Source organism: Geotrypetes seraphini, chromosome 1 (assembly GCF_902459505.1).
Source record: "Geotrypetes seraphini chromosome 1, aGeoSer1.1, whole genome shotgun sequence".
Taxonomy (NCBI): domain Eukaryota; kingdom Metazoa; phylum Chordata; class Amphibia; order Gymnophiona; family Dermophiidae; genus Geotrypetes; species Geotrypetes seraphini.
This window is the reverse complement of record NC_047084.1, coordinates 513,550,063-513,577,042: the sequence shown is the minus strand read 5'-3', so window position 1 is coordinate 513,577,042 and position 26,980 is coordinate 513,550,063. Positions and strand designations below refer to the sequence as shown.

General features: G+C 41.1%; 1 protein-coding gene and 1 long non-coding RNA gene across 2 annotated transcripts in view; one reads left to right on the top strand and one right to left on the bottom strand.

Annotated features, from left to right (window-relative positions):
* The window catches only part of LOC117352336, a 75,917-nt gene extending 60,816 nt beyond the window's left edge, over nucleotides 1-15,101 (bottom strand). The window contains exon 1 of the long non-coding RNA XR_004537664.1: nucleotides 14,917-15,101. This is a non-coding gene — a long non-coding RNA (uncharacterized LOC117352336). The remainder of the gene's footprint in view (nucleotides 1-14,916) is intronic.
* SHC3 (SHC adaptor protein 3) overlaps nucleotides 1-26,980 on the top strand; it is a 181,574-nt gene that overhangs the window by 16,005 nt on the left and 138,589 nt on the right. The window contains exon 2 of the mRNA XM_033928749.1: nucleotides 12,587-12,657. Coding sequence (XP_033784640.1) covers nucleotides 12,587-12,657 — 71 coding nt within the window. The remainder of the gene's footprint in view (nucleotides 1-12,586; nucleotides 12,658-26,980) is intronic.

Genomic DNA, 26,980 nt, shown 5'->3' with positions numbered 1-26,980 from the left:
AAGGGGATAGATTCCGTACAAACGTAAGGAAGTTCTTCTTCACCCAGAGAGTAGTAGAAAGCTGGAACGCTCTTCCAGAAGCTGTTATAGGGGAAAACACCCTCCAAGGATTCAAGACAGTTAGACAAGTTTCTGCTGAACAAGAACGTGCGCTGGTAGGGCTAGTCTCAGTTAGGGTGCTGGTCTTAGACCAGAGGGTCGCCGCGTGAGCGGACTGCTGGGCATGATGGACCACTGGTCTGACTCAGCAGTGGCAATTCTTATGTTCTTATGACAATGGAATCGATGTTTTCAGTATCATATTAATTTGTCCCCTTATAGATTTCCAAAAATTGAGTATCAAAGGACAATAAATCAACAAATGATCCAGTGTCCCTACTTCAAGATGACAATGCCAGCATCTATTAGACTTAAAACTGTCCAACTTTTGGTAAACAAACAGGGATCCAAAAAATTCTATGTAACAAAAGAACCAAGTTTGTCTCATAGATGCTGACGCTGTACATCTCATCCTCCAAGTCCAAATCCGTGGCCATTGAGTAGCAGAAATCTGCTTTATCTCAATGCTCCAAATGTCTTTTAGGCTCGTTTTAGGTTTTTTATTCAAATATTCAGATATTAATTTATACCACTTGGCAGCCTGATGCCCTTGCAAATCTGTCTGGAAATATAGGCCCAGCAAGCTATACTGATTTTTAAAATTGCGCCAATCAGGGAACCCTTTCTGAATGGCCTGAATAGATTTGTTTCAATTGCAACCATTTATAAGTTTCAGACTTTGATATGCTGAATGATTGTTGCAGTTGTAATAAATTTAACATTTTCTCATTTGAGATCACATCATCTAAAATATGTATACCTACCTGCAACCAATGTTTCCAGAGGATTTTAGACTCGCCGATTTGTATCTTGGAGTTTAACCATAGAGATTGCCACGTGGATTGTTGTATTGGAATAGGTTTTAAATTATTTTATTATTTTATTTCTTTATTGATTTTTAAATAATAACAGTGCACTACAATGAATTATCAAGAGCAAATCAGAACAAGCACTTTACACATACAAACATTTTAAAAACAAATCATTTTCTCCCCCCTTCCCTTAACTAGCAATAATTAGAAATATATAATAATAACTATAGTTTCCATAAACTATAAACCATACATAATATTACTATCCTCCCTCCCTCCCACTCTGGATGTGCAAGGAAGTAATTTAATAAGAAAAAGTACATGTCAGCTAATGTGACCCTATATATGTAGTCAATGGACTCCACACCTTATTGAATGCATTACTATGTCCTAAACATTCAGCGTTCATTATCTCTTACTTATAAGTTGAACATAAGTTTGCCCACCAAAATGTGTAATTAAGTCTATTGCAATTCATCCAGTTACGTCTGAATAGCTATTCCTGTCATTATTAAGAAAAGCTGGCTTTTATACCGATCCACAGACGATTTAAGATGTAATATAGTACCACAAATTATGGCTTCATAAGTTAACTGAATTGATGCCTCAAGTACAAGATTAATTTGTCCCCAAACTGACTTCCAAAAATTAGGTATCAATGGACAATAGAACAGATGATCCAAGTTCCCTATGTTAACATGACAATGCCAGCATCTATTAGACTTAGAACTGTCTATTTTTTGTAAACAAACTGGGGTCCAAAAAATCCTATGTAATAAGAAAAACCAAGTTTGTCTCATAGATGCTGACGCTGTACATTTTAACCTCCAAGTCCAATTTCGTGGCCATCGAGATGCAGGAATATACTGTTTTATCTCAATGCTCCAAATCCCTCTAAGACTATTTTTTTGTTTTTTATTCAAAAATTCAGAAATAATTTATACCATCGGGTAGCCTGATGTCCTAGAAGATCTGTCTGGAAGCATAGGACCTGCAAGCTATAATGATTTTTGAGATTCTGCCAATCAGGGAACCCACTCTGAATGGCCTGCTTCAGCTGCAACCACCTATAATTTTGAGACTTTGATACCAAATGATTGTTGCTTGCAGTTGTGAAAAATCAAGCAGTTTCCCATTAGATATAACATCATCTAATATACGAATACCTGCCTACATCCAATTCTTCCAAGAGGTCCCAGCAACGCCTATTTGAATCTTGGAGCTTAGCCATAGGGAATATAAAATCTCTGCTTACATAGATGATATTTTGCTTCATTTGAGGAATCCTGAAACTACCATTCCACATTTACTTGGTTTGATTGATAGATTTGGGAAATTTTCAGGATATAAGATAAATTGGAGTAAACCAGAGGTGTTAAATTATTAATAAATTTTAATTACTATTGTCCTTATATATTACTATTAAATACTATTGTCCTTATATATTCTAGGCAGTTTGATACTCAAAATATGGCTCAGATGTAATGGGCAACTACTGCTATCACAGCTCTAAATAAATTATAAATTTCATTTAAATTATTTTATATCTAATAGTGAAGTGCTCAGACCTTATAACCAGTGCTTTAGTGATTTCACTAAAATGAGGTTAACAAGGGGACCATCATCGCCTTCACTGTCCCCTAATCACCCTTGTACATAAAGACGCTATGAGCTCTATTATATTCGATGGTAATAAAATGTACTTATCTGAAGAGGGTGGTTTGTTGCATATCGTTAATCCTCAATAGTGATATTGTGCCGTTAGGAAGAATTGTTTAGAATATATCGTTTTAACTCACCAGCACAAGCTAACGGCACAATATCACTATTGAGGATTAACGATATGCAACAAACCACCCTCTTCAGATAAGTACATTTTATTACCATCGAATATAATAGAGCTCATAGCGTCTTTATGTACAAGGGTGGTTAGGGGACAGTGAAGGCGATGATGGTCCCCTTGTTAACCTCATTTTAGTGAAATCACTAAAGCACTGGTTATAAGGTCTGAGTACTTCACTATTAGATATAAAATAATTTAAATGAAATTTATAATTTATTTAGAGCTGTGATAGCAGTAGTTGACGATTTTCATCACAGGATACTGAAACTAATCTCCCTATTAATTAGTCAATTCAGACGTAATGGGGACACTAATATCAGTAGTGCTTGAAATCTGATTACAGTAAACCGCTGCAAATTCTCAGTTTGCAAATCATGGACTCAGTAATTTGCGGTATTTTCTGACCGCCTCTTCCTGATACTAATGTCATGGTTACACCATTCAGGAGCTGCTTTGACACGCTATCTGGCATATCAAAGCAGCTCTTGATTGGTGTAACCATGACTTTAGTACCAGGAAGAGGCGATTGGAAAATGTGCCCGGCTTCATATGCACAATTTAAGCACCTGCCTGTGCCCCAGCTGCCCTCTCCTGCCTTCGATCAGCTGAAAAATCGTATTTGTGGTTTTTCAAAATTTGCGGGGGTTCCTAGAACAGAACCCCCATTAATTTTGAAGAAGTACTGTATTAGGGGCATTTTCAAAACTCTAAGACATCCAAAAACAGCATAAATCAGCAGTTGGACCTCCTAATTGCCAGGATGTCCAAGTGCCAATTTTCAAAAATGTCTTTCTGGATGTCTTGCGAGACCTTCTATCCGCTGTGAGTCCAAGAGTGAGTCCATGGGAGGTCACAGCAGCCATTTTGAGATTGGAGCCAGCATGGTCAGGAGCAACTAGAGATATTTCTATTCTCTATCTTCTCTTTCTTCCCTCTTTTTCTGTCTGTTACATATTGTTGCCTCTACTGGGCAATGACCTTGTCCCTATTTAATAGTAATAGGTTTTATAGAATGACCGATTGCTATTTGGACGCTCTATAGTGTAGTCTCTTGATAAGGTATTTAAATGTAAGGAAATAACAGTTGAAATGAAGATCAGACTGGTCCATGCACTCATTTTCTCAGTGGTCAATTACGGATGTGAATGCTGGACATTTCGGAAACAAGACAGAAAAAGGATTGACTAAGTTGAACTCTGGTGCTTGAATAGGGTTCTTTGTGTGCTGTGGATCACCAGGAAAACTAACAAATCTGTTTTGGAAGAGATCAGACCAGATATGTCACTCGAAGCCCATGTGATGAAGTTACAGCTATCTTATTTAGGACACACTGTTAGAAGAGAGAAATCACTGGAGAAGGCTATTATGTTTGTGAAGATTGAAGGAACTAGGCAAAGAGAGCAACCTGCAGCTAGGAGGCTGGATATGTTGACAACTACTATGGGGATGACGTTGGAGGACCTCGTCGGACTAGCATTTGACCGACTTCTTTTTGTTATCTTTAACTCGTCAAGTTACTAGAACTTGAACCCGAGTCGTTGGTACCTAACACACAGTAATGGTTTTTATTCTGTATATGCTATTTACTTGTATTTATTAATACTTGTATTTATTAATTTACTTGTTTTTTTAATAATTTCTGAATTGTATGTATCAATCTGTGCTGAATACCATCTGGAGTTCCTCTGGAAATAGGAGATGTAAAAATGTAATTAAAAATATGAACAAATAAAATGAATTGCAACCCGAGGTGGGAGGAAGAAACTTCTGCTCCCCTATTTTCTTTTGTGCTCTCTTCTATACTTATAAGTTCCACTGATATTGCTTATCTAAACAGTAAGATAGTCATGAGTATTTGTATGTAACCGTTCGCAGTGGTGTACAAGAAAACATATTCATGCTGCAGTCTTAAGAGTACAGAGTGTGCAATTCCAGAGGGGTCTGTATGGTACCCCAGTGTTCATCTGAAGCCTGTTCTATTGTGCTGCAGCTTTTAGCTATGGACTGCATTTTGACTTGGGGTTTGATTTTGTATTTTCGTCTTTCTGCATAATGCTGCCTTTATTGTTATACAAGCCTGAAGAGAAACAAAAACACAGTCGGCGTAATTTTTAATCTATTGATGTCGTAACTGAGCAATAGGACTTGTTATTGTTGTTTTTTCTATAGCAAAAATGTTGCGTTTCTGCCACCATGTAGGCTGACTCTCTGTAATTAAAGCAACAGCATTATTTAGATTGTTTAAAATATTAGTTTGAAATATTAGCTTGACTGTATGCCAGCTTTAAGGTTTCTCCTGTGTACCTATATCAGGCAGCATATGCATTGTGGTTATAACATGAATAACTGAAAGGAAGGTCAATTTTAAGAAACAGAGTGTGTAATCAAAGAAGGCAATGGGGCTCATAATTTTAAAAAAAACAAACATTCAAAAAGTGGCCTAAATTGGTACTTGGACGATCAAAAAGACAGATCGTCCAAGTACCGATAATCAAAGTTGGTTTTAGACGTATCTAAAACCAGCTTAGGCCTTTACCCTGCCTCTGAACGCATAAAGCGAAAAGAGGTGTTTTTAGAGGAGGGGAAAGGGTGGAAGGTGGGCTGACCTAGACTTAGTCGTACAGCAAGTATAACTAAAACTGTAACGAGATTGCCCAGTTGGAACTTATAAGTTCTGAATAGGGGCCGCTGATCAGCTCAGCAGCCCCAGCAAACTGCTCACCCCCCACCGCAATGATCGCGGCAGGAGAGATGCCTAATCTCTCCTGCCACGATCGTGATCCTCCCCCTCCCGAACTGCCATGAACTGCAGCAGGAGAGATGCCCAATCTTTCCTGCCAGCACTCCAACCCTCCCGACAATACCGGCAGGAGGGAGCCCAATACCAGCAGGAGGGAGCCTGTCGAGGTGCAGGCCCCTGAACTCCCCAAACCCCGACAATACTGTTAGGAGGGAGTCCATGCCCTCCTGCTGAGGCGCAGGCCCCTGAACCCTGCCCTGACAATACCGGCAGAAGGGAGCCTAAGCCCTCCTGCCGGAATGCGACCCCCCTACCTCCCTCAAATATAGATAGGAGGGATCCCAGGACCTCCTACCCACAGCGCACCCCCCCCGCGACCCTCCAAACCCTTGATCACCCCCCAAACGGAACCCCCTAACTCCCCAACCCCCGACACACCCCTCAACTTAATTTAAGGTTGGCTGGCCAGGTCCCAAGCCTGTCTGGCCAGCATGCCCGCAATCTTTTGAATAGTGGACCTAGGGCCTGATTGGGCAAGGTGCCTAAGGCTCCGCCCATAGGAGGGGCCTTAGGCACATGGGTTGGCCCCATGTGTCTAGGGCCCGGTCCACAGGAGGGGCCTAAGGCAACTGGGCCAGTTCCAGTTGGCCCAGGTGCCTAAGGCCCCTCCTATGGGCGGTGCCTGGCCTAATCAGGCCCTAGGCCTGCCATTCAGAGGCTTGGGACCCGTCCGTCTGGCCAACCTTAAAGTAAGTTGAGGGTTGATGTCAGTGGTTGGGGGATGTCCAGGGTTAGAGGTGCCGTTTGTGGGGTTCGGGGTGCGATTGAGGGTTTGGGAGGGTTGATTGGACGGGGGGTCATGGGGGGGTGCGCCATGGGCAGGAGGGCCTGGGATCCCTCCTGCCCATATTTGAGGGGGGTCCCCTTCTGTCAGGAGGGCTTGTCAGGAGGGTTGGGTTGCTAGCAGGAGAGATGGTGCATCTCTCCTGCCGTGGTTTGCGGCAGTTCTGGGGGGGATCATTGAGTATGTGTGTGTGGGGGGAAATTCTGTAACTGGTGTTGTTTTTGACAGATGCCGGTTACAGAATCCAGCTTTTAGGCGAAGGACTGGCTCCTCCTTCACCTAAAAGGTCTTGTTGTGGGTGTTTGGGACTTGGGCACTTTTTTGGTTGATAATGTCTGGGCAATTAAACTGCTGAACGTAGAGGTAGGCCATTCTCAAAAAATACCCTCATTTTGGATGGGTTTTTTTTGAGAATGGACATTTTCCCTGCTGCTACTTTCAGCGTTTAGGGGCTTAGGCCAAAAGGGGTCTTAGATGTGTTTTTTTTTTTATGCCCCTCCATGTACTTATATTTAAAAAAAAAAAAAAAAAGAGCAGTAGGGCTTTATGAAATAAAATATATTAGGACTAAGAAAATGAAGCTAAATTAGAATGCAATAAGCCTATTAAACAGATTTCTGACTGGAACACTGTACTGCTGAAAAACATCTATGGAAAATGTCACAGTGTTGAAACAAATCTAGATAGGAGAAAGCACCTAAATTCTTCTGTGATAGAGAGACTGATCCACAGTTATAGGAAATGTTTATTTCAATCTACTGTTGATCAGTGAGCTGTTACCAATCACTGACTGAAAGATTCAGATAGTTTTTCTTACAAGGATACCCACTGTTACATCTTTTTGCTGAATTTATGAACCATTTTTGTCTGACTTTTACAGTAGTAAAAAAAAGGTTATCTTTCTTTTTTGTTCCAAGTATAGATTAGGATTTAACTGTTTTGAGTATAAATTGCATAAAAATATAGATCATTTTACTACTACTTATCATTTATATAGTGCTGCTACACATATGCACTGCTGTATATTAAAATATTCACGAGACAGTCCCTGCTCAGTAGAGTTTACCATCTAATCAAACAGACAAACAGGACAAGTACTAGGTTAGGTAGTTTCTCAGGCATGGGCACTTTACAAGCAAGTGGGAGTTAGAAGTTAAAAGCAACCTTGAAAAGGTGGGCTTTTAGTCTGGATTTGAGTAGTCTGGGACAGAACTTGACATATTGACCCAAGCAGTCTGTTCTAGGCATATGGTACAGCAAGAGAGAAGGAACGTAGTCTGAAGTTGGCAGTAGAGGAGAAGAGCACACATAAGAGAGACTTGCCCAATGGAATGGAGTTTCCAGGGAATATGAAGAGAGATATTGAGGGGCTGCAGAGCAAATGCACTTGTAAGTTAATAAGAGGAATTTGAACTGTATGTGGACATGGATAGGGAGCCAATGAAGTGACTTGAGGAGAGGGGTGATGTGAGCATAGCCACTCTGGCAGAATATAAATTATGTAGTAGAATTTTGAATGAACTGAAGGGGAGAAAGATGGTTACGTGGAAGATCTGTAAGAAGCAAGTTACAGTAGTCTAGGCGAGAGGTGATAAGGGTGTGGATAAGAGTTTTGGTAGTGTGCTCAGAGAGGATTCTCTGAGAGGAGAATTCTCTCAGAGAACCTTCCGTGCTGTATAAATAACACCTTGGATAAGCAGTTGGTACTAAGGATTAGAGAATGACGTGGGGGAAAAATTTGTCCCCATCCCCACCCCGTCCCTGCAAACTTGGTCCCTAATTCAAGTCTGTGGATTTTTCCAAATCCATATTTAAACCCAGCTATACTAACTGCCCAGACCTCATCTACCAGCACTATGACCCTGATACTATAAATGGGGCCTATAAGATAGGCGCCGAGGAATGCAGCGCATACCGCTTGCCAATCTTCAGTTAGCTGATGTTTATAGAATCACACTTAGCGATGCCTAAATTTGACTAAGGCACCAATAGGCATCAAAGTCTTAGGCACCTCCTATTTATGCCAGGATTTTCTTGGCCTAAATACCAGCACCTAGATGCAAAACACGCCCAAGATATGCCTACAATCTGCCCTTAATCGTGCTCACGTTTTGGTAGGCGCCTTGGACTAGGCACCTACCCGAAAGTGGTAGGTGCCTACTACCCTATTAATATTAATTTTTGCCAATTATGTGCTCAATATTGTTCATTAACTGTTAAGCTAATGAAAAATTAATCCCCCATTTACAAAACTGTAGCGCAGTTTTTAGCGCCGGCCACGGCAGTAACAGCTCTGATGCTTATAGAATTCCAATGAGCACTGCAGCTGTTACTGCCATGGCTGGCACTAAAAACTGCGCTACGGTTTGTAAAAAAGTGTGTTGAGGGGGGGGGGGGGAGGTAAGTTTGGTGCCTAGGTGCATCAGTCTAGGAGCCTGATTTCAGAAGCCGTCGTTTATAGAATCTGGGCCCATGTGCTGAGTGAAAAAATATTTTCTGTGATTGTTTCAAATGTGATACCTATTTGAAAAGGTAAACAGCTATTCTCTATCTGTTCTACCCCACTCATGATTTTCTTGACATCTATCATATCTTCTCTTAGCCTTCTCCTTCTGTAAGCTGAAGAGCCCTAGCCTTTCCTCATGCTGAGTTTCATCTCTTAGGGTTTCCAGTTTAAATTTTGTTTGCATATTTTTAACTTGTGGTCCCTTATTCTGCATTTACTGAGGATCTGCTGGAGTTGTGTATATGTGACTGAGATGTGGCATTTTGTAAATATGTAGGTTCTACATCAGGGATCTCAAAGTCCCTCCTTGAGGGCTGTAATCCAGTCGGGTTTTCAGGATTTCCCCAATGAATATGCATTGAAAGCAGTGCATGCACATAGATCTCATGCATATTCATTGGGGAAATCCTGAAAACCTGACTGGATTGCGGCCCTCAAGGAGGGACTTTGAGATCCCTGATGTAGAACCTACATATTTACAAAATGCCACAACTCAGTCACATATACACAACTCCAGCAGACCCTCAGTAAATGCAGAATAAGGGACCACAAGTTAAAAATATGCAAACAAAATTTAAACTGGAAACCCTGAGAGATGAGATTGCGGCCCTCAAGGAGGGACTTTGAGACCCCTGTTCTACATAGAGATCTTTACCAGTCTAGCTTGTTCTGTGTTCAAATAGGAAATATGCTGGTATTTTGACTCCCTGCCATATTTCCAGTGGCAACTTATCAAAGGAGGGTCCTTAAATATGTGAGTTCTGGGAGTTAACTCTATTATAGTATGGTAGGTTTTACCTGAGTGACTTTGTTTTTCAATAAGGCTTTGTGTTACAACACAGAGAACCTGGAAGTGGAGGGAGCTTCTGTTGCTCTTACTGAAGTGACACCAGTTTCTGAATATACATTTACATTACATTACATTGGTGTCTTTTATCCCGCCAATACCTTTCAGTTCTAGGCAGTTTACAAAAGAATTGGCTTGGGCATTCCCAGGGAGATTACAAGGTTGATAGTTGGAAAATGCATTAGGACCTAGGGAGTCGATAAGATTTGGTTAGATCAATTGACAAATTTCTTGAATAGCATAGTTTTCAATTCTTTCCTGAAGGTTTTGTAGTTGGGGCATTGTGGTCATCAGATTGGAGAGGTGGTGGTCTTGTCTTGCTGCTTGGGTTGCTAATAGTCTGTCATATAGGTTTTTTTTTTGTTTAATATGCCTTTGACTGGGGGATGGGTAAAGTATGCCTTTGTTCTCTTTGGTCTGGATGTGTTGTTCCTGATTAGGCAAGAAGTTATCATGTGGACTACTGTTAAGTCAGGCTATCTTACAAGTTGGGTCATTTTACCACAGGGACCCTGTGCTAATATAACCTGATGTGGTTAAATAACTTTGGGCTAGATTCACAAAGCTCATCGATCATGTCCCGAGTAGTTTGCGAGCGTTCTCCGACCCGATTCACTAACCTCCTGCCCAATCCGATCCGCACATAAAAATGAGGAGAAATGTCGTGCCAAGTAGGAAGGCAGCGATTCACTAGACTCAAGAAGAAACACCGATTGGGCTAGCTGATCCAAAAAGAAGTGACTGCTGAGGACCAGTCGCTCACGTCCCTGCCGACTCGCCTGCTCTTGACTCGAGTTTGTGCTGCACAATGAACCCCAGAAGCTGCTCTCTGCCACCCTTCCCTGCAGGGCGAGTCTGTGGTTTTAACCCATGGGTTTAAAGCGGGGCTGCACCACGGCGTATTCTGTTCTGTTCCAGGGTGGGGTGGAGGGTGGGAATATTTTATGATTTCTTTTGCTTATGAATAATTGTTGGATATAAGGGAGGGAGGGATATTTGTTGCGAGTTAGAATTTGATGACAGACTAAGGGCTCCTTTTACGAAGCCGTGTTAGCAGCTTTAGCGCGCGCGACTTATAATCACGCACTATCCCCGCGCCAGCTGAAAAACTACCACCTGCTCAAGAGGGGGGCGGTAGCGGCTAGCGTGTCCGGTGGTTTAGCACGCGCTATTAGGCGCGTTAAACCGCTAACACGGCTTCGTAAAAGGAGCCCTAAGTGATGTTAAAGTATAAAATGATTGTATTTTATGTTACACTTATTGTGAGTTTTAAAAATGAATAAAGATTTTTTTTAAAAAAAGAACTTTTTACTTAATGGAAACTGAACATGCTCTCAGTAATTCAGAGTAGAGAATGACACGGAGACAAAATTTATCACCGTTCCCGTCCCCGCGGATAACCGCGTGAAATAATCCCTTGTCATTTTCTAGTGTCTATTTCAACCGCAGTCCTTCTACACCAGCATTCTTCAAAGCAAAGCTTGCGAGTCAGTGGTTGAGGCCATTCATACTCTGATTCTTATATGAGCCAAGGATAATGAAGTCATTGTGACATCACTGATGTGATTGGCTCTTAGGCACTGGTGGAATGAGGCATTATGACATCACAATATCTGCTCTGGATACCAGAGACTGTCATTCTGTAGTGTCTATTTCAACCGCAGTCCTTCTACACCAGCATTCTTCAAAGCAAAGCTTGTGGGTCAGTGGTTATGGCCATTCATACTCTGATTCTTCCCTCTCTCCTTAAAGAATGACATGAAGATGGTTTCCCGCAGTTATCCGCGGGGACGGGAACGGTGATGAATTTTGTCATCGTGTCATTCTCTAATTCAGAGGTTAATGAGCACTAATTGATTTTATGCAATGATGTTTTACAAACCGTGCTAATATTTATTTGCTTCTTAGCACAGCCCAGTTTTCCAGCATGGCAGAAGGGACACATTAGAAGTGTCACACTGCCAGCGCAGCTCACCTATTTATACGTATGTGCACTGTTGTAAACCATCCTATAATCTTCTAGAAAATTTTACTTTTATTTATTGTATTTATAATAATAAACATACATAACATAAATGCAACAAATAGAAACAAAACAAAATCTTCATACATGCACTAAAAACTAGATCAAACCAACACATCTATACATTGGGAAGAGCCTGCCAAAACAAATAGGTTTTCAATAATTTTGTAAAATGTATGTAAATATGTACTGAACTGTAGATAACCAGGGACCTTCATGTAGGGAAAAAAAAAAATCTAACTGGGCAAACTTTTAGGATGCCCAATTTAATTAAATCATAGTCCATCCCTAGAGCCAATTTATTTAAGCAAAGTTTTACACTTCTCCGTCCGTATTCGCTATGATAGGGGATTAACAGAACCGCAAATACAGAAAAACCGCAAATAACTTTTTCAGATGTTATTCGCTGTTTTCTATTATAAACCATCGTGAATATGGTGAAACTGCGAATAACATGGTGGGAGACCAGGCCTGTTCCTGAAAGAGAGGCAAAACACGGTGAAAAATGCTGGGAATCAGCAATTTTTTCTGTAAATGCTTGGAATCAGCAATTTCTCAATGCAAGCTGATGTAATTTGGGGGGGAGGAGCCAGCAAGCTAAAAATCGTGAATAATCAAAACCGCGAATGCTGAAACCACGAATACCGAGGGAAAAGCGTATTTGTTTTGAAGAGCATCAAATGTGTCTATGTCCACTGGACTACCTGAGCTTTTATGGGGAAGTTACAGAGTTCTCTTTTAGCTTCCTTTAACATGGTATAAGTAAATGGAAACTTTTTGTGTAAGGAATATTAAGGTTATGAATCACTATTAGGAGAGGTCTGCACTGTGAAACAGCACATTTTATGGTTTATCTTTTATTTGTTTTACAGTACTTGGGATGCATAGAAGTCTTGCGTTCTATGAGATCTCTTGACTTCAATACTAGGACACAGATTACAAGGTAAGACTTGCTGGATTTATAACAGAGAAATTAGTAGTTAATCTGATATCTGTCTTTTAAGGTACAGTGCAAGTTCAGTCAGGGGCATTCCCTTAACCTAGTGAATACATGGCAGAGTAGATTTGCTAAAAATTTTACCTGTAGACATAATAGGGATGACAGTGGCATAATTCATTTATCGAAAACATACCCCTTGAGAATAGTAACTATTACCATACCTGTAATGGTTTATTTAATAGTCGATTCATTTCTTTGGCTTAACACATCTGACTGGGCAATAAAAATTCATCTGATATACACCTAGAGGGTCATTTTTGATAGGACATCTAAATCCAACTTTGGACATGTCCCGCAAGATGTCCAAAGGTCGAGACAGGGAAACAACCATTTTCAAAACTGCAAGATGTCTAACTTTTTTTTTTTTTTTAAACACTCATCTAGACATCCTGACCCTTAGGATGTTTCTCTTTTTTCAGCCGTTTTCGAAAATCAAAATGTCCAAATGAAAAACATCCAAACAAAGCCCATGTGGACGTGAGAGGGGTCAGCATTTTAATGAACTGGCCACACGGACATGGCAACAGAGCAGTGGGACACCTTAGGGGCTGCTGCTGTGAATGTCACATAAAGGGTGCTAGGTTCACGTGTCACCATATCCCCCTTATAGTGTATGGTGAACCCTATAAAACTCCCCCAAAGCCTACCTGTCTACCACCCCACTAGCCCTTATGGCTGCAGGTGGCACATATATGGTAGTACAGTAGGTTCTGAGCGGGCTCGCACTTTCCACCATAAATGTAGTGGGTAGCGTGGGATATGGGCCAGGATCCCCCTCTCTGTGGTTCACTACACTGCCTACCAAGCTACTCTGGACATCTGCTTGCTGCTCTATTAGGATGTCCTACAATATTTACAGCTGTCCTAGAGGCTGGTATGTACTGTTTCTCTCACATCTTTGGAGGTTGGGGGGGGGTCAATAATCACTGGGGGAGTGTGTGTGTGTGGGGGGGGGGCATGCTTTCATCCCTCCATAGGTCATATGGTCAGTTTGGGTACCTTTTTTGGCCCTTAGGCGCTTTGAAAACAGGTCTAACTCTAAACGTCTAAATGCTGCCCTGGACATCTTCTAAAAGTTTGGATTATCCCTGCAAGACGTCTAAGTGCTAGGACCACCCAAATCTCACATGCTCCCTTAACATTTAGATGTCATGGAGGGTAAATGACCTGCAAGACATCTAAAAACTTAGTTTCGAAAATTGGCATGTGGATGTTTTGGTGATTAAAACATCCAAGGCCCTCTTTTACAAAGCGCGCTAAGCGTTTTAGCGTGGATTTAGGGCTCCTTTTACGAAGGCGCGTTAGGGCCTTAACGTGCAGAATAGCGCACGCTAAAATGCTGTGCGCGCTAGCTGCTACCACCTCCTCTTAAGCAAGCGGTAGTTTTTCAGCCAGTGCGTGCTAAAAACGCTAGCGTACTTTCATAAAAGAAGCCCTTAATGTGTGCTAAATCAACGTGTACACTAACCGCTAACACATCCATAGGATAACATGCACACTGTAGCCACCACTAAAGCCTTGAAGCAGGTCTCAACAGTGCCCCTAGTAGCTACAGCCAAAATCGATCCGGGCGTGTGACTCAGAATGGAGTCATCCCTGCAGGGACTGGAATACTATATAACAAAAAAACCAAACCATAAAATTCCAGATGTAACAGTTCACAAAGCAGATTTAATAGTCAGAATGTGCCAAGCAAAACGAAATGTAATTTCCAACAAAAAAAAAACTTCAGGTGAAAATCCTGTGCAGTGCTCAGGATTTCCCTACACAGTTCACTCTACTCCAAAACTGTATCTTATCACTCAATTAGTCTCTTTTCCAAAGTTTTTTCCTCAGCCTGCACAATGCAGGTCTCAGTTAAGTCCAGCTCCTTAGCTGTAACAGTCCAAGCATTCAAACAGCCCAAACATAAAAGCCTCCAGCTAACACAGCACTGCTTGGGCCAGGAGAATTACCTCAAGTTTGCATTCTGTAAAGCATAAAAACAGCTTTCAAAATTCCCTCCCAGATAGTGGCAAACTTCTCCCACCAAAGGCACTCACTCTCAGCTTCCTACAAGCCTGGGCTGAGAACAAAAAACAGCAATCAAAAACCCACAGTTTCTGTTCAGTAAATGCACAAAGGGAAAACAAAAATATCCTCAGCAAAATCAGCAGTTTCACTCAAATATCCCAATAAGAAAAAAAAAATCCAAAAACTCACAGTTCGCCAAACAAAACTTGCAAATGCCAACCAAATCCACATCAGGTGTTACAAACAATTAATCTGAAGCCAGCTCTCCCTGAAGCTCCATTGGCTCCTCTGGGCCTGATGCTGCAAACTCCGGAGTGGACCCAGGTCTAAGGCATTACCGTCACTTGAGCCTGCAACCTCTTCCTTAGGGAGAGACCTGTGCTTTCTCCCTAACCTCTCTAACAGCCCAGTTAAATCCACAGGCTTTTCATGTAGGGAGACACGCCCTACCCTGGCTGAGCTGGATCTCCCCTGGGTCTCTCGCTGGCTCCCCCGGTGGACACTAGGGCCATAGCCTTGCTCCCTAATCCCAGGAATAGGCTTAAAATCTGCTGTGTGTAGGATAGTGACTGTGTAGGGTTTCCCCATCCCCCCCATTCTGGGTTGTGGCATCATCCAGCTGGTCAGACTGGTACTGGGAGCTGGCCTTGGAAATCCCCTTTTTGGGCTTCTTGCCACCCTTTCTCCCAGCTTTAACAGGGACCATGGCAGACCCAGAGCCTGACTGGTTGCAACGCGTTAGCGTTTAGTGCGCGCTAAAAAGCTTAGCGCACCTTTGTAAAAGAGGGGGCAAGTGCCGGTTTATGCCATTATTCTGGATATCTTTATTTTCTGAAAATGAGCCCCATACCACATATAAATATTTAACAAACAAGCAAAATAATAAAATACGTACGTAACTTGAGACTTTTAAAGTACTGCAGCAGGATTAAGAATAGGAACAGGATGATCATCATTTTAAAAAATATTTAAATGAATATGTAATGTTGACTGGCAATGTCTAAGGATATATAGCAACAATTTAAAGTAAAATTGGTAAATACAATTAAAGGGTTTATCTACTAAGTTATATTATGCCTAACATACATTAGAGTTCTATTATATGGTCCCACAAATGCCCCTAACATAGGGCTCCTTTTACGAAGGTGCGCTAGCGTTTTTAACGCATGCACCGGATTAGCGCGCACTAGCTGAAAAACTACCGCCTGCTCAAGAGGAGGTGGTAGAGGCTAGCACGTGCGGCATTTTAGCATGCGCTATTCCGCGTGTTAAGGCCCTAACGCGCCTTCGTAAAAGGAGCCCATAGTGTTACAGCATATTAATGCAATCACAAATTTAGGGTCTGATTTACTAACCTGTTTTCATGTAATCATAGAAAAGCTTTAGAGAATCAGAATCTAAATATGGAAAGGGAACTGGATAGGGGCAAAGTGTAACAGATCCTTCTGTATGGGATGATGCTTGACCCAGGGCATTCTTTCCTCCCCCCCTTTTTACTAACTCACGGTAGAGGTTTTTACTGCAGCCTGGAGCGCTACCGATGCTCATAGAATTCCTATGAACATCGAAGTAGCATCGGAGCATTCAGTGCCCCGGCCTGCGGTAGAAACCTCTACCATGACTTAGTAAAAGAGGGCCTCTGTGTTGACAAGTTTATTAAGTTTCAAGTTTTATTAAAATTTGATATAATTGCTTAATCAATGAATTTCTAGGCGACAAAAGATACTGGCAGACATTGTTCACACTTAGCTGGACAGCAGTCCTGAACCTACAGTACTGTCAATAGTGAGAGGCAGGCAAGGACTCCTGGGAACCTGCCTGTCCGTAGTGATTGAAAACACAATATTGAGACATGGCCCCCTACTGGCAGCAATGCAGTTGGAGGACTCCCGCTCAGCTGAGAGGGAGTAGTGCCCCTCTATCAGCCCTCTCTCTTGCCCTCTGCATCCCTTGCTAATTTGACCCATATCTCTGAGTCATTTGCAAAGGCTGCAATAGAGGACACAGATTTTGGCTTGTTCAAATGTCTGCATTGTCTTTAAAGTGGTCAGTGTAAAATGGCCACAGACTGCACCTGGAGGTCACCACTGCTCGAGTTAAAGAGGAGAGGCGAGAGTTTGTTGATAGTAGCTGCCATGTTAAACTGTGAACTCTGTGTACAGAAGAAAATTAATACCTTTTGCTGCAAAACTTCAACATTATACAGTATGTATTATTTTAGTCTAGCCAATAACAGCTAGGCTTGCTAATGTGCCCTACTATGTTAGTGTATACTAATTCCATTAACATGCATTATTCTCCACAGGTTCCATTGTATACAATGCAACATAGTCACTAATAATGTGTGTTAATGACAATAGCACATGGTAATGAGGTAGTGCATGTTAGTAATTCTAATTGTAAATCTTAATCTTTTTTTTTTTTCTTTCTTAGTCTCACGTGTTTTCATTGAATTAATAGGAAGAAAAATAAAACCTTTTTTTTGTTTTGACTCTGTAAATAGAAATTGTAGCTATTATGAGCAGAAATACATGACCATTATTATTTCAGATCCAACATTTACCCCCATCCCACCCCTTTTTACAAAACCGCGCAAGAGGTTTTTAGCGCTGGCCGGCATGCTGAATGCTCTGTGCTGCTCCGATGGTCATAGAGTTCCTATAAGCATCGGAGCAGCACAGAGTATTCAGCGCACTGGCCGGCGCTAAAAACCTGTTTTGCGGTTTTGTGAAAAAAAAGGGGGGGGTTTAATTGTGACATGAAGCATGAGAATGATTATATTTTTTAAAGTATGTTTCTAAAATTGTAGGTATTTTCTCATATCAGATCAATTTTTAACATGCATAAAATTACAGCTAGAAGGCGACTGAACATCCTTTGCCAATTGTCTGACTGATTCTGTACTAACTCATGTTTGCTTCTTCTGGAAATTCTCATTTCAACTATGGGGTCCTTTTACTAAACTGTGGTATAAACTGGCCTTAGTACATACTTATGTGTGTCGTTCTCACATGCTAAGGCCATTTTTTTCGCATGGGGTAAAATGGCTGATTTTTAAAAAAATTTCTAGCATTAATGGCCATGCACTAATTTTCCCATTAGCACGTGGTCATAGCACACGAGTCCTTAATTATACCTATTTTGTAGGTGGTAAGTGCTCACAACCTAACTATGCGCTAATTGGTTAATATGCAGCAATGCAGCTGTGCTAATAAATTAGCACAGAACATGTCTACTCCCTGCCCCTAACTTACCCCAGCACTAAAAAAATAAAGCTTATATTTTAGCATGTGGGAAACACGCACATATGCAAAAATTATCATGGGATGCCTGAGCGCACCCCCACAGTAAGCACTTTTTTGCTGGGGTAAATAAAAGGACTTTTAAGCCTTACACTCCCCCCATCAAATGTGGAAAACCATTGTTAGAAAAGTTAACAGTGTTGCAAAGAACTAGAAAGTATTGAAGATATCAGAAAATAAATGAGACAATGATTGCTTATGCATACTGTTTGCATATTGTGAAGGTTAGACCTGGGTCTAAAGTTTCTCTTAGTCTCTTTCAAGCAGTTGGTGCATGAATCTGTGTAGTACAGTACCACGAATACTGATAGAAATGGAGTTATTTCATAGAACTTGTTCATTTGTGATTGTTGTCTGTTATTGGACACAACTGAAGTCTTTTGAAATTGGTTTAACACATGAAAGTCTATTTTGTGAAAAAAAATTTGCATACTTTAGTAGAGTGTCCCACAAACCTTTTGGCTAGAAGTCACACTAAACCCAGTGTCCTGGCCGCCAGGCATCCGGAAGTGCGCGGATGCTACCGCGATGATGTCACGTGCATGCGTGACATCATCATATCGGCACAGAGTCCCATCTGGCTGCGATTCTGAACCCATAAGTTCGGTGGGGGATCCTGGAGGAGGAGAGGTGCGGGGAGAAGAGGAGAGATGCCGGCGAGGAGGAGAGTTGGTCGGTGCTGGCTGACTGCCTACAGGACATGCCTCTCGCCACAAGAGGCATGTCCTATAAGCAGTCAGCCCATACTGGCGCCAGGGCCGGATTTAGATGAAAAGAGGCCCTAGGCTATTCCACTTATGAGGCCCTTTCACCTCCCATTTTTAAATTTGTAAATTACATGAGAGATAATAAAATACATCATTGCTCTGATATATATCAATATGTTAAATGAAACATGTTGTTATTGGTACTAACCTTTATAGAAAATGTGACACGGATCTTGAGGCCCTAGGCTGAAGCCTAGTTAGCCTATAGGAAAATCCGGCTCTGACTGGCGCATCGCCTCCTTACCGGCGCCTCATCGGGGCACACCTGGAGTCTGCTGCGATACACTGCTTTAGTACATCTGTCTCTAGGAAACTCAAAATTTTTATAGAAGCTGAACATAGGAAAACAGTCATCTTTTTGCCAAATGTAAGAAATTTATTCATTCCTAAAGAATGACAATTTAAAGCTGTCTAAAGTAGGACAAAAATAAAATGAAACAATCAATGGTGAAAACTAAATCAGTGAGCTATGGAAAAGTCTAAAACTCTGGCGAAAATGCAATCAAGTGTCTAAATGCTGTCACAGCATGACAGGTATGCAGTTGCTTTATGTTGAAAATAAATCAATAGATTTTTAGCAAAATGGATAATTGCAATAGTATGATTTTTTATTTTAGCCTGTATAATAGCGGTAGAAAAACACCTCAGTAATAAAGGAGTCTGTTAAAGTACAAATCAAATGCCACTGTTCTGTATGAAAGCCTTGGACATGAAATGTCGATGAAAGCAACAGCAGCATAAACAGCAATGAGGTTGGAGGTGTGTTACTCCTTGTTACAGAAATTTTAAAGTAGGGATGCACAGTCATTAGAAACAATTCTATGTATTAGCAATCTTTAATGCGCATCCATCATCAATGGAAAAGTTTAATTTAAAAAATAATTGTGCATGCATATACTCATTATTTTCATCAGCACACACTTTTCTCAAATAGTGTAAAGTTTTGAAAACTGAGGGGTCACTGATAGGGCTCTTTTCTTCCTCTGCATTCCTATTGGCTGCCTATTGAAACCTTTGGAGCCTTAGTAGTTCTCTTTGCTTCCTCTGCATTCTCATTGGTTGCCTACAGCTATGTATTTGTTTATACTAGTGCTTTGCTGCCACAGCTCTTTCTGTAACATTCTCATAAGGAGGGGGAAGGGCAGGAGTGGGGAAGAAAAGGGAACATCATAGTTTGTATTATACAGTCCTGTGCTGTGATGAGTTTTGTTTGTAGGAGAGGAGGATGGCCATGGATATTCCATAGCTTTTGCCATCATCTTTTCTACCTGTTTGGTTACAATGTCTTTCTTTTTCATGCACAAAAGTTCTTCACCCCCCATATGCTTGCAGTTTTAGAATCAAATCTTAGCTGCCAAATTCTGGACCATTCTTCAAGCTTTGCTAGGTGTGTCTGTAGTACCTGAAGATCTGATGGTAGCCAATGTTATGCTGATTTTTAAAAAGGGTACCATGGAGATCTGGGAAATTACAGACTGGTAAGCTTGACTTCAGTGACGGGTAAAATAGTGGAAACAATTATAAAAAATAAAATTGTGGAACACTTAGACAAACAATTTAATGGGACAGAGTCATCATGGGTTCAGCCAAGGTAGATCTTGCCTCACCAATTTGCTTAATTTCTTTGAAGGTGTCAATAAACATGTGGATAAAGATGAGCTGGTAGATGTAGTGTATCTAGATTTTCAGAGAGCTTTTGACAAATTCTTCATGAGAGGCAGATTAGGAATTGGTTATTGGATAGAAAACAGAGGGTAGGGTTATATGGCCATTTTTCTCAATGGAGGAGGGTAAATAGTGGAGTATCACAGGGATCTGTACTGGGACCAATGCTATTTAACTTATTTATAAATGATCTGGAAATTGGAACGATAAGATAGGTGATTAAATTTGTAGATGTCACTAAACTGTTCAACATTGTTAAAACTCATGCAGGTTGTGAAATATTGCAGGCAGGCCTTAGGAAATTGGAAGACTGGGCATCCACATGGCAGATGAATTTAATGTGGACAAATGCAAAGTGATGCATATTGGGAAGATTAACTCAAATCATAGTTACCAGATGCTAGGGTCCACCTTGGGGGTCAGTGCGCAAGAAAAAGATCTGGGTGTCATTGTAGACAATATGCTGAAACCTTCTGACTTCTGTGTGACTGTGGCCAAAATAGCAAAAGGATGCTGGGAATTATTTAACAAAAAGGATTAACAAGACCAAGAATGTTATAATGCCTCTGTATTGCTACATGGTGCGACTTCACCTTGAGTAGTGCATTTACTTCTGGTTGTCTTATCTTAATAAAGATATAGTGGAACTAGAATAGTTCAAAGAATGACCAAGTTAATAAAGTGGATGAAACTCCTCTTGTATGAGGAAAGACTAAAGAGGTTAGGGCTCTTCAGCTTGGAAAAAATGATGGCTGAGGGGAGATATGATTGAAGTTTACAAAATCCTGAGTCATATAGAATGAGTACAAATAGATCAATATTTTACTCCAAAAATTCCAAAGACGAGGGGACACTCAAAGAAGTTACATGGAAATACTTTTAAAACCAACAAGAGGAAATATTTTTTCACTTGGAGAATAGTAAAGCTCTGGAACGCATTGACAGAGATTGTGGTAAGAGCGGTTAATGTAGCTGGTTTTAAGAAAGGTTTGGACAATTTCCTGGAGGAAAAGTTCATAGTCTATTATTGAGACAGACATGGGGGAAGCCACTGCTCGCCCTGGATTGGTAGCATGGAATGTTGCTATTATTTGAGTTTTTGCCAGATACTAGTGACCTGGATTGGCCACCATGAAGGTGGACTACTGGGCTAGATGGGCCATTGGTCTGCAATAGGGTGTTTACCCTATTGCAGGTTTTGGTATCATCTGCAAAGAGATAAATCTTACCATATAGCTCTTCAGGAATATTGCTTAAGAAAATGTTAAAAAGAACTGGCCTAAAAACCAAACCCTGCGGCACACCACTGGTAACATCTTTTTCCTCAAAGTGAGCTTCATTAATCACTACCTTCTGTCACTTTCCACTCAAAACAGTTCCTAACGCTGTTAGTTATTTTAGGGTCCATACTGAGGGTACTATGCTTATTTATTAGTTGCTTATGTGGAACCATATCAAAGGCTTTGCTAAAATCTAAATACATCTAGAGCTCTCTCTTGATCCAATTTTCTAATCACTCAGTCAAAGAAATTAATCTTTTGCTTTTCAAAAACTTTACTATTCTGTTTTAAAACTGATTCCATTAATTTACTTACCCCAGAAGTCAGATTTACAGGCCTGTAGTTCCAAAACTCTTTACTTTACTTTTGTGTAGAGGGACCACATCTACCCTTCTCCAATCCTCCAAGATGCCTCCCAACTCTAGAGAAGCATTGAAAAGGTTAGCCAGTGGAGCCATCAGAACTTCCCTAAGATCTATTGTTTAGAGGATGTTCTGGTATATAAACCGCAAGTTTAGATTAGATCTTTCAATATACTTGCATATATGCTGCTTTGCCTATCTATAGTTTAGCCAAAAAGAAACATATAGGATGATAAGAATATATGAAGACATAAAAAGGTTTGAAAATATGTTATTGTATCACCCTGCTGCAGCTATACCTGAAGAGGTGGGAAAGTTGAGGTTGGTAGTAACAGACCTTGGATGAGGAGGTGGGACATAAGTAAGTGTGTGGATGAGGGTGCAAGTGTATTGGTAAGAGAAAGTGAATGTTGGTAGGGGGGGAGAGAGGAGAATTTCAACTGTCAGTAATCTAAGTATAGAGGGGTATTAATTTGCTCATTACATTGGCTGGTTTAGAGTCCTTAAGGGCTGAGTTTGCTGCAGGAGGACAGATAGTGGTATGAGAATTATTGGAGTTACCCAGAGGAGAAATGTTAGCTGGGTGTGAATTTGGTGCAGAGTTAGCATCACCTATGGGGAATTGTGGGCTAGAGCAGTGGTTCGTAACCCTGTCCTGGAGGACCATCAGCCATGGAGCAGATTTGCATGCCTATCACCTCCATTGTATGTAAATCTCTCTCATCCATGTTCATTAGGGCTATCTCAAAACTCCGACTGGCTGGTGGTCCTCCAGGACAGGATTGGGAACCACTGGGCTAGAGTATCAATGAACTGCTGGAGATTGAGAGAAAAGTATGAGCACTCTATTGGTTGTTACTTCTGTAACTGGACCAATGGCTCCTTTAATTATTAAACTGGGCACCATCTGGACTGCTATAATTTCTTTGAGATTCGTTTCAAGCTGTTTGAACAGTGTGGACACTACTTTGGATAGTTTGAACAGAAAGATCCAAGTCCAAGAGGGAATCTTATTAGTTAAACCAAGTGAAATACTGGTGGAAGCCTTGAATCAAGGTAAATTGTTAGAGTTTGAACCTGACACATATCCTTAAAAGTTCATCAGAGAAAGAAGATACAAAGGGCTCTGTTTGCAAAGCTGCGGTAGTGATTCCCCTGTGTCAAATGCACCAAAGCTCATTCAATTGCTATGGGTTTTGGTGCATTTGCCGCTGGAGAATCTCTACCGTGGCCGTTTTAAAAGGGGCCCAAAATGAACTCCTTTGATATCTTATGTTTTATGTTTGTTTCTTTATTTACATTTGAATATACTGCAATTTGCAAATGTGTCAAAGTGGTTCACAAAATTACAATAATAATAACAAGAAAAGAATGCCAAATTATAGGACAGAAACATACTGTTTGATAGTCAAAGTGATTTAAGTGGGTGGCAGAGCCTCCTGCCCAGTGAAATTACTTGTGTCTGCCTATCTGATGATATTCAGCAGCACCTAATTGCCCCTGTGCTGTCTGGTTAGTGCCAGGGCAGTCCATTTGTAGGGCTTGGGTGGAGCTGGGACAGAGTTGGTACTTAACCGGTTAGAGGCATATTAAAACCACTAACCAGTTAAGTGGCTAAAGTTAGGACAGCATACAATAGGAGTGAATGGGCATCGGTTCTCTCTGAAGGACCTTCTAGACCACCAGAGGTATTAAGGTGGGCCTGTATTTAGCTGAGACCCACATAAGTGTCTTATGTGGGTCCTAGCTGAATATCAGTCAAAAATTGCCTATGTTTCAGTGGCCAGCAGATACTGGCATGGCCCTGAATATTCAATGTTGGTGACCGAACTTGGCCCAACATTGAATATCCAGGTCTAATTCTCTCTAGGGCAGACAGCATTAACCTCCCCCCCCCCCCCCCGAAAAAACCTCCAAAAAAACATGGCACCAAAGGAGAAAATGAAGCACATCACAGTGGAGATAGACGGATGACACAAACAACCAAAGGTGCTCACATCCAAACTTTATTGCAAAAACATGGGTCTGACTCAACACTAATCGTGTTTCAACTATAAAGCCTGCTTCAGGAGTTTAATACTTGTGCCCAACACAGTAAGGTTATTGTTGTATAAACCACACCTTACAGATACAATATACAAAATAAAAAAATATAATATAAAAAAATGTTTCTTGGATTTTTTTGTTTGTACCTCTGAGTGTTTCTTGTACTGAAATTTGCATAGAATAGTGGCATTCACAAACTTTTGCTCCTTACTGTACATCTAAACCTGAGCCTGAATATAAAGAATGAATGCCCTTCTATGGAAGGAAGACCCCTTTCCATGACACTACTTCTAAGGATCATCAGCATAGTGGACTTGGTGGGGGAGCGGGGAGAAGATTTGGAAAGATCAGGGTATGATGTTGAGGGATTCACCTTCTGGGGTACAACTTGGTAGGTCTTGGTCTTGATGAGGACATGTGTCATGGGTACTACTCTGGTGGAGAGCAAGGCTAGAGAGGGGCTTGATTATGGGGGCAGGCACTGTCTGGGGGAAGGGTACTGATGAGTAGGGGAGGGAATGGCTGGGGAGATCAGATTGAATGGTTTGGTTTAGGGGGATTCACAAAAGGGGGGCTTTGCTAGTGGGGTTGTCTTGATGGGGAATTGGATGGGGGGGGGCATAATTTTTTTTCCCAATGGATTGCCAATACTGTAACTGTACTTTGCCACCTTTTGAGATGTAGCTTCACTATCAGCCAAGCTAAAGGCCTACTTTTTTGAAACTGCTTTCAACTCTTAATTCCCACTCACTGCTGTCAGATACCTATGCCCTACACCTTTCCAAGGGTAATCTCTCCAAGCCTGAAATGTCCTGTCTAAATTAGATTGTAAGCTCTTCTGAGTAGGGACAGTATATTGTATGTTAAAATGTACAGCGCTGCGTACTCCTTTCAGCGCTATAGAAATAATAAATAGTGGTAGTAACATAGAAACAGAAACATGACGGCAGATAAAGGCCAAATGACCCATCTAGTCTGCCCATCCACAGTAACAATTATCTCTTTCTCTCTCTGAGAAATCCCACGTGCCTATCCCATGCCCTCTTGAATTCAGACACAGTCTCTGTTTCCACTACCTCTTCCAGGAGACTGTTCCACGCATTTACCACCCTTTCCAGAAAAAAAGTATTTCCTCAGATTACTCCGGAGCCTATCACCTCTTAACTTCATCCCAAGCCCTCTCATTGCAGAGTTTCCTTTCAAATGAAAGAGACTTGACTCATGTACATTTATATTACGTAGGTATTTAAATTACTCTATCATTCTCCCCTTTCCCACCTATCCTCCAAAGTATACAGATTGAGATCTTTAAGTCTGTCCCCATACGCCTTACAGTTTCAAGTTTATTAAAAGATTTTTTAAACCACTTAATCAGGTTTCTAAGCGGTGTACAATATAAAATTTACATAAAAACATATTAAAACTGGGGATACTGGATAAAATCTAAGTGACATAATAAAGCACTGATAAGACGTATAGACCTACTTCAAACAATAGGAAAATGGGGAAGAACTACAATCATAAAAGAAAAGTGCAACTAAAAGGGAAAATACAATAGGTTAGGGTAAAAAGCAATAATTTTAATTTAATTTTTGTCCTTAAGAGGACAGTTGTTTTCCAAAAGCATCCTGTGAAGATAACACACCATTTTAGTAGCCTGCCTCTGGACCAACTCCATCCTTTTTATATCTTTTTGAAGGTTTGGCCTCCAGAATTGTACACAATATTCTAAATGAGGTCTCACCAGAGTCTTATACAGAGGCATTGATATCGCCTTTTTCCTACTGGCCATACCTCTCCCTATGCAACCTAGCATCCGTCTAGCTTTCGCCGCCACCTTTTCAACCTGTTTGGCCACCTTAAGATCATCACATACAATCACACCCAAGTCTCGCTCTTCCGTTGTGCACATAAGTTCTTCACCCCTAAACTGTATCGTTCCCTCTGGTTTTTGCAGCCCAAATGCATGACCTTGCATTTCTTAGCATTAAATTTTAGCTGCCAAATTTCAGACCATTCTTCAAGCTTCGCCAGGTCTTTCTTCATGTTATTCACACCATCTGGCGGGTCTACTCTATTGCATATTTTGGTATCATCTGCAAAGAGGCAAATCTTACCCAACAACCTTTCAGCAATAAAAATGTTAAAAAAAAAAACAGGCCCAAGAACAGAACCTTGAGGCACACCACTGGTAACGTCACTTTCCTCAGAGTAATCTTCATTGATCATTACCCTCTGTCGCCTTCCACTCAACCAGTTTGTGACCCAGCCCTTCACTTTGGGACCCATCCCAAGGGCACTCAGTTTATTTATTAGACGTCTGTGTGGAACACTGTCAAAGGCGTTCCTAAAATCTAAATACTCACATCTGCCGCACATCCTCTAATCAATTCTCTGGTCACTCAGTTAAAGAAATTGATCAGATTTGTCTGACAAGACCTACCTCTAGTGAAACCATGTTGCCTCCAGTCCTGTAATCCACAGGATTCTAGAAACTTGACCATTCTCTGTTTTAAAAGCATTTTCATTAATTTGCTTACTACAGAAGTCAGACTTACAGGCCTATAATTCCCTACTTCTTCCTTACTTCCACTTTTGTGGAGAGAACATAAGAATAGCCTTACTGGGTCAGACCAATGGTCCATCAAGCCCAGTAGCCTGTTCTCACGGTGGCCAATCCAGGTCATTAGTACCTGGCCAAAACCCAAGGAGTAGCAATATTCCATGCTACAGTAGCAATATTTGCCACATCCGTCCTTCTCCAGTTCTCCGGTACCACCAGTAGTAGTAATACCAGCACAGTACCAACCTGCATGCTAGTTCTTACAGAT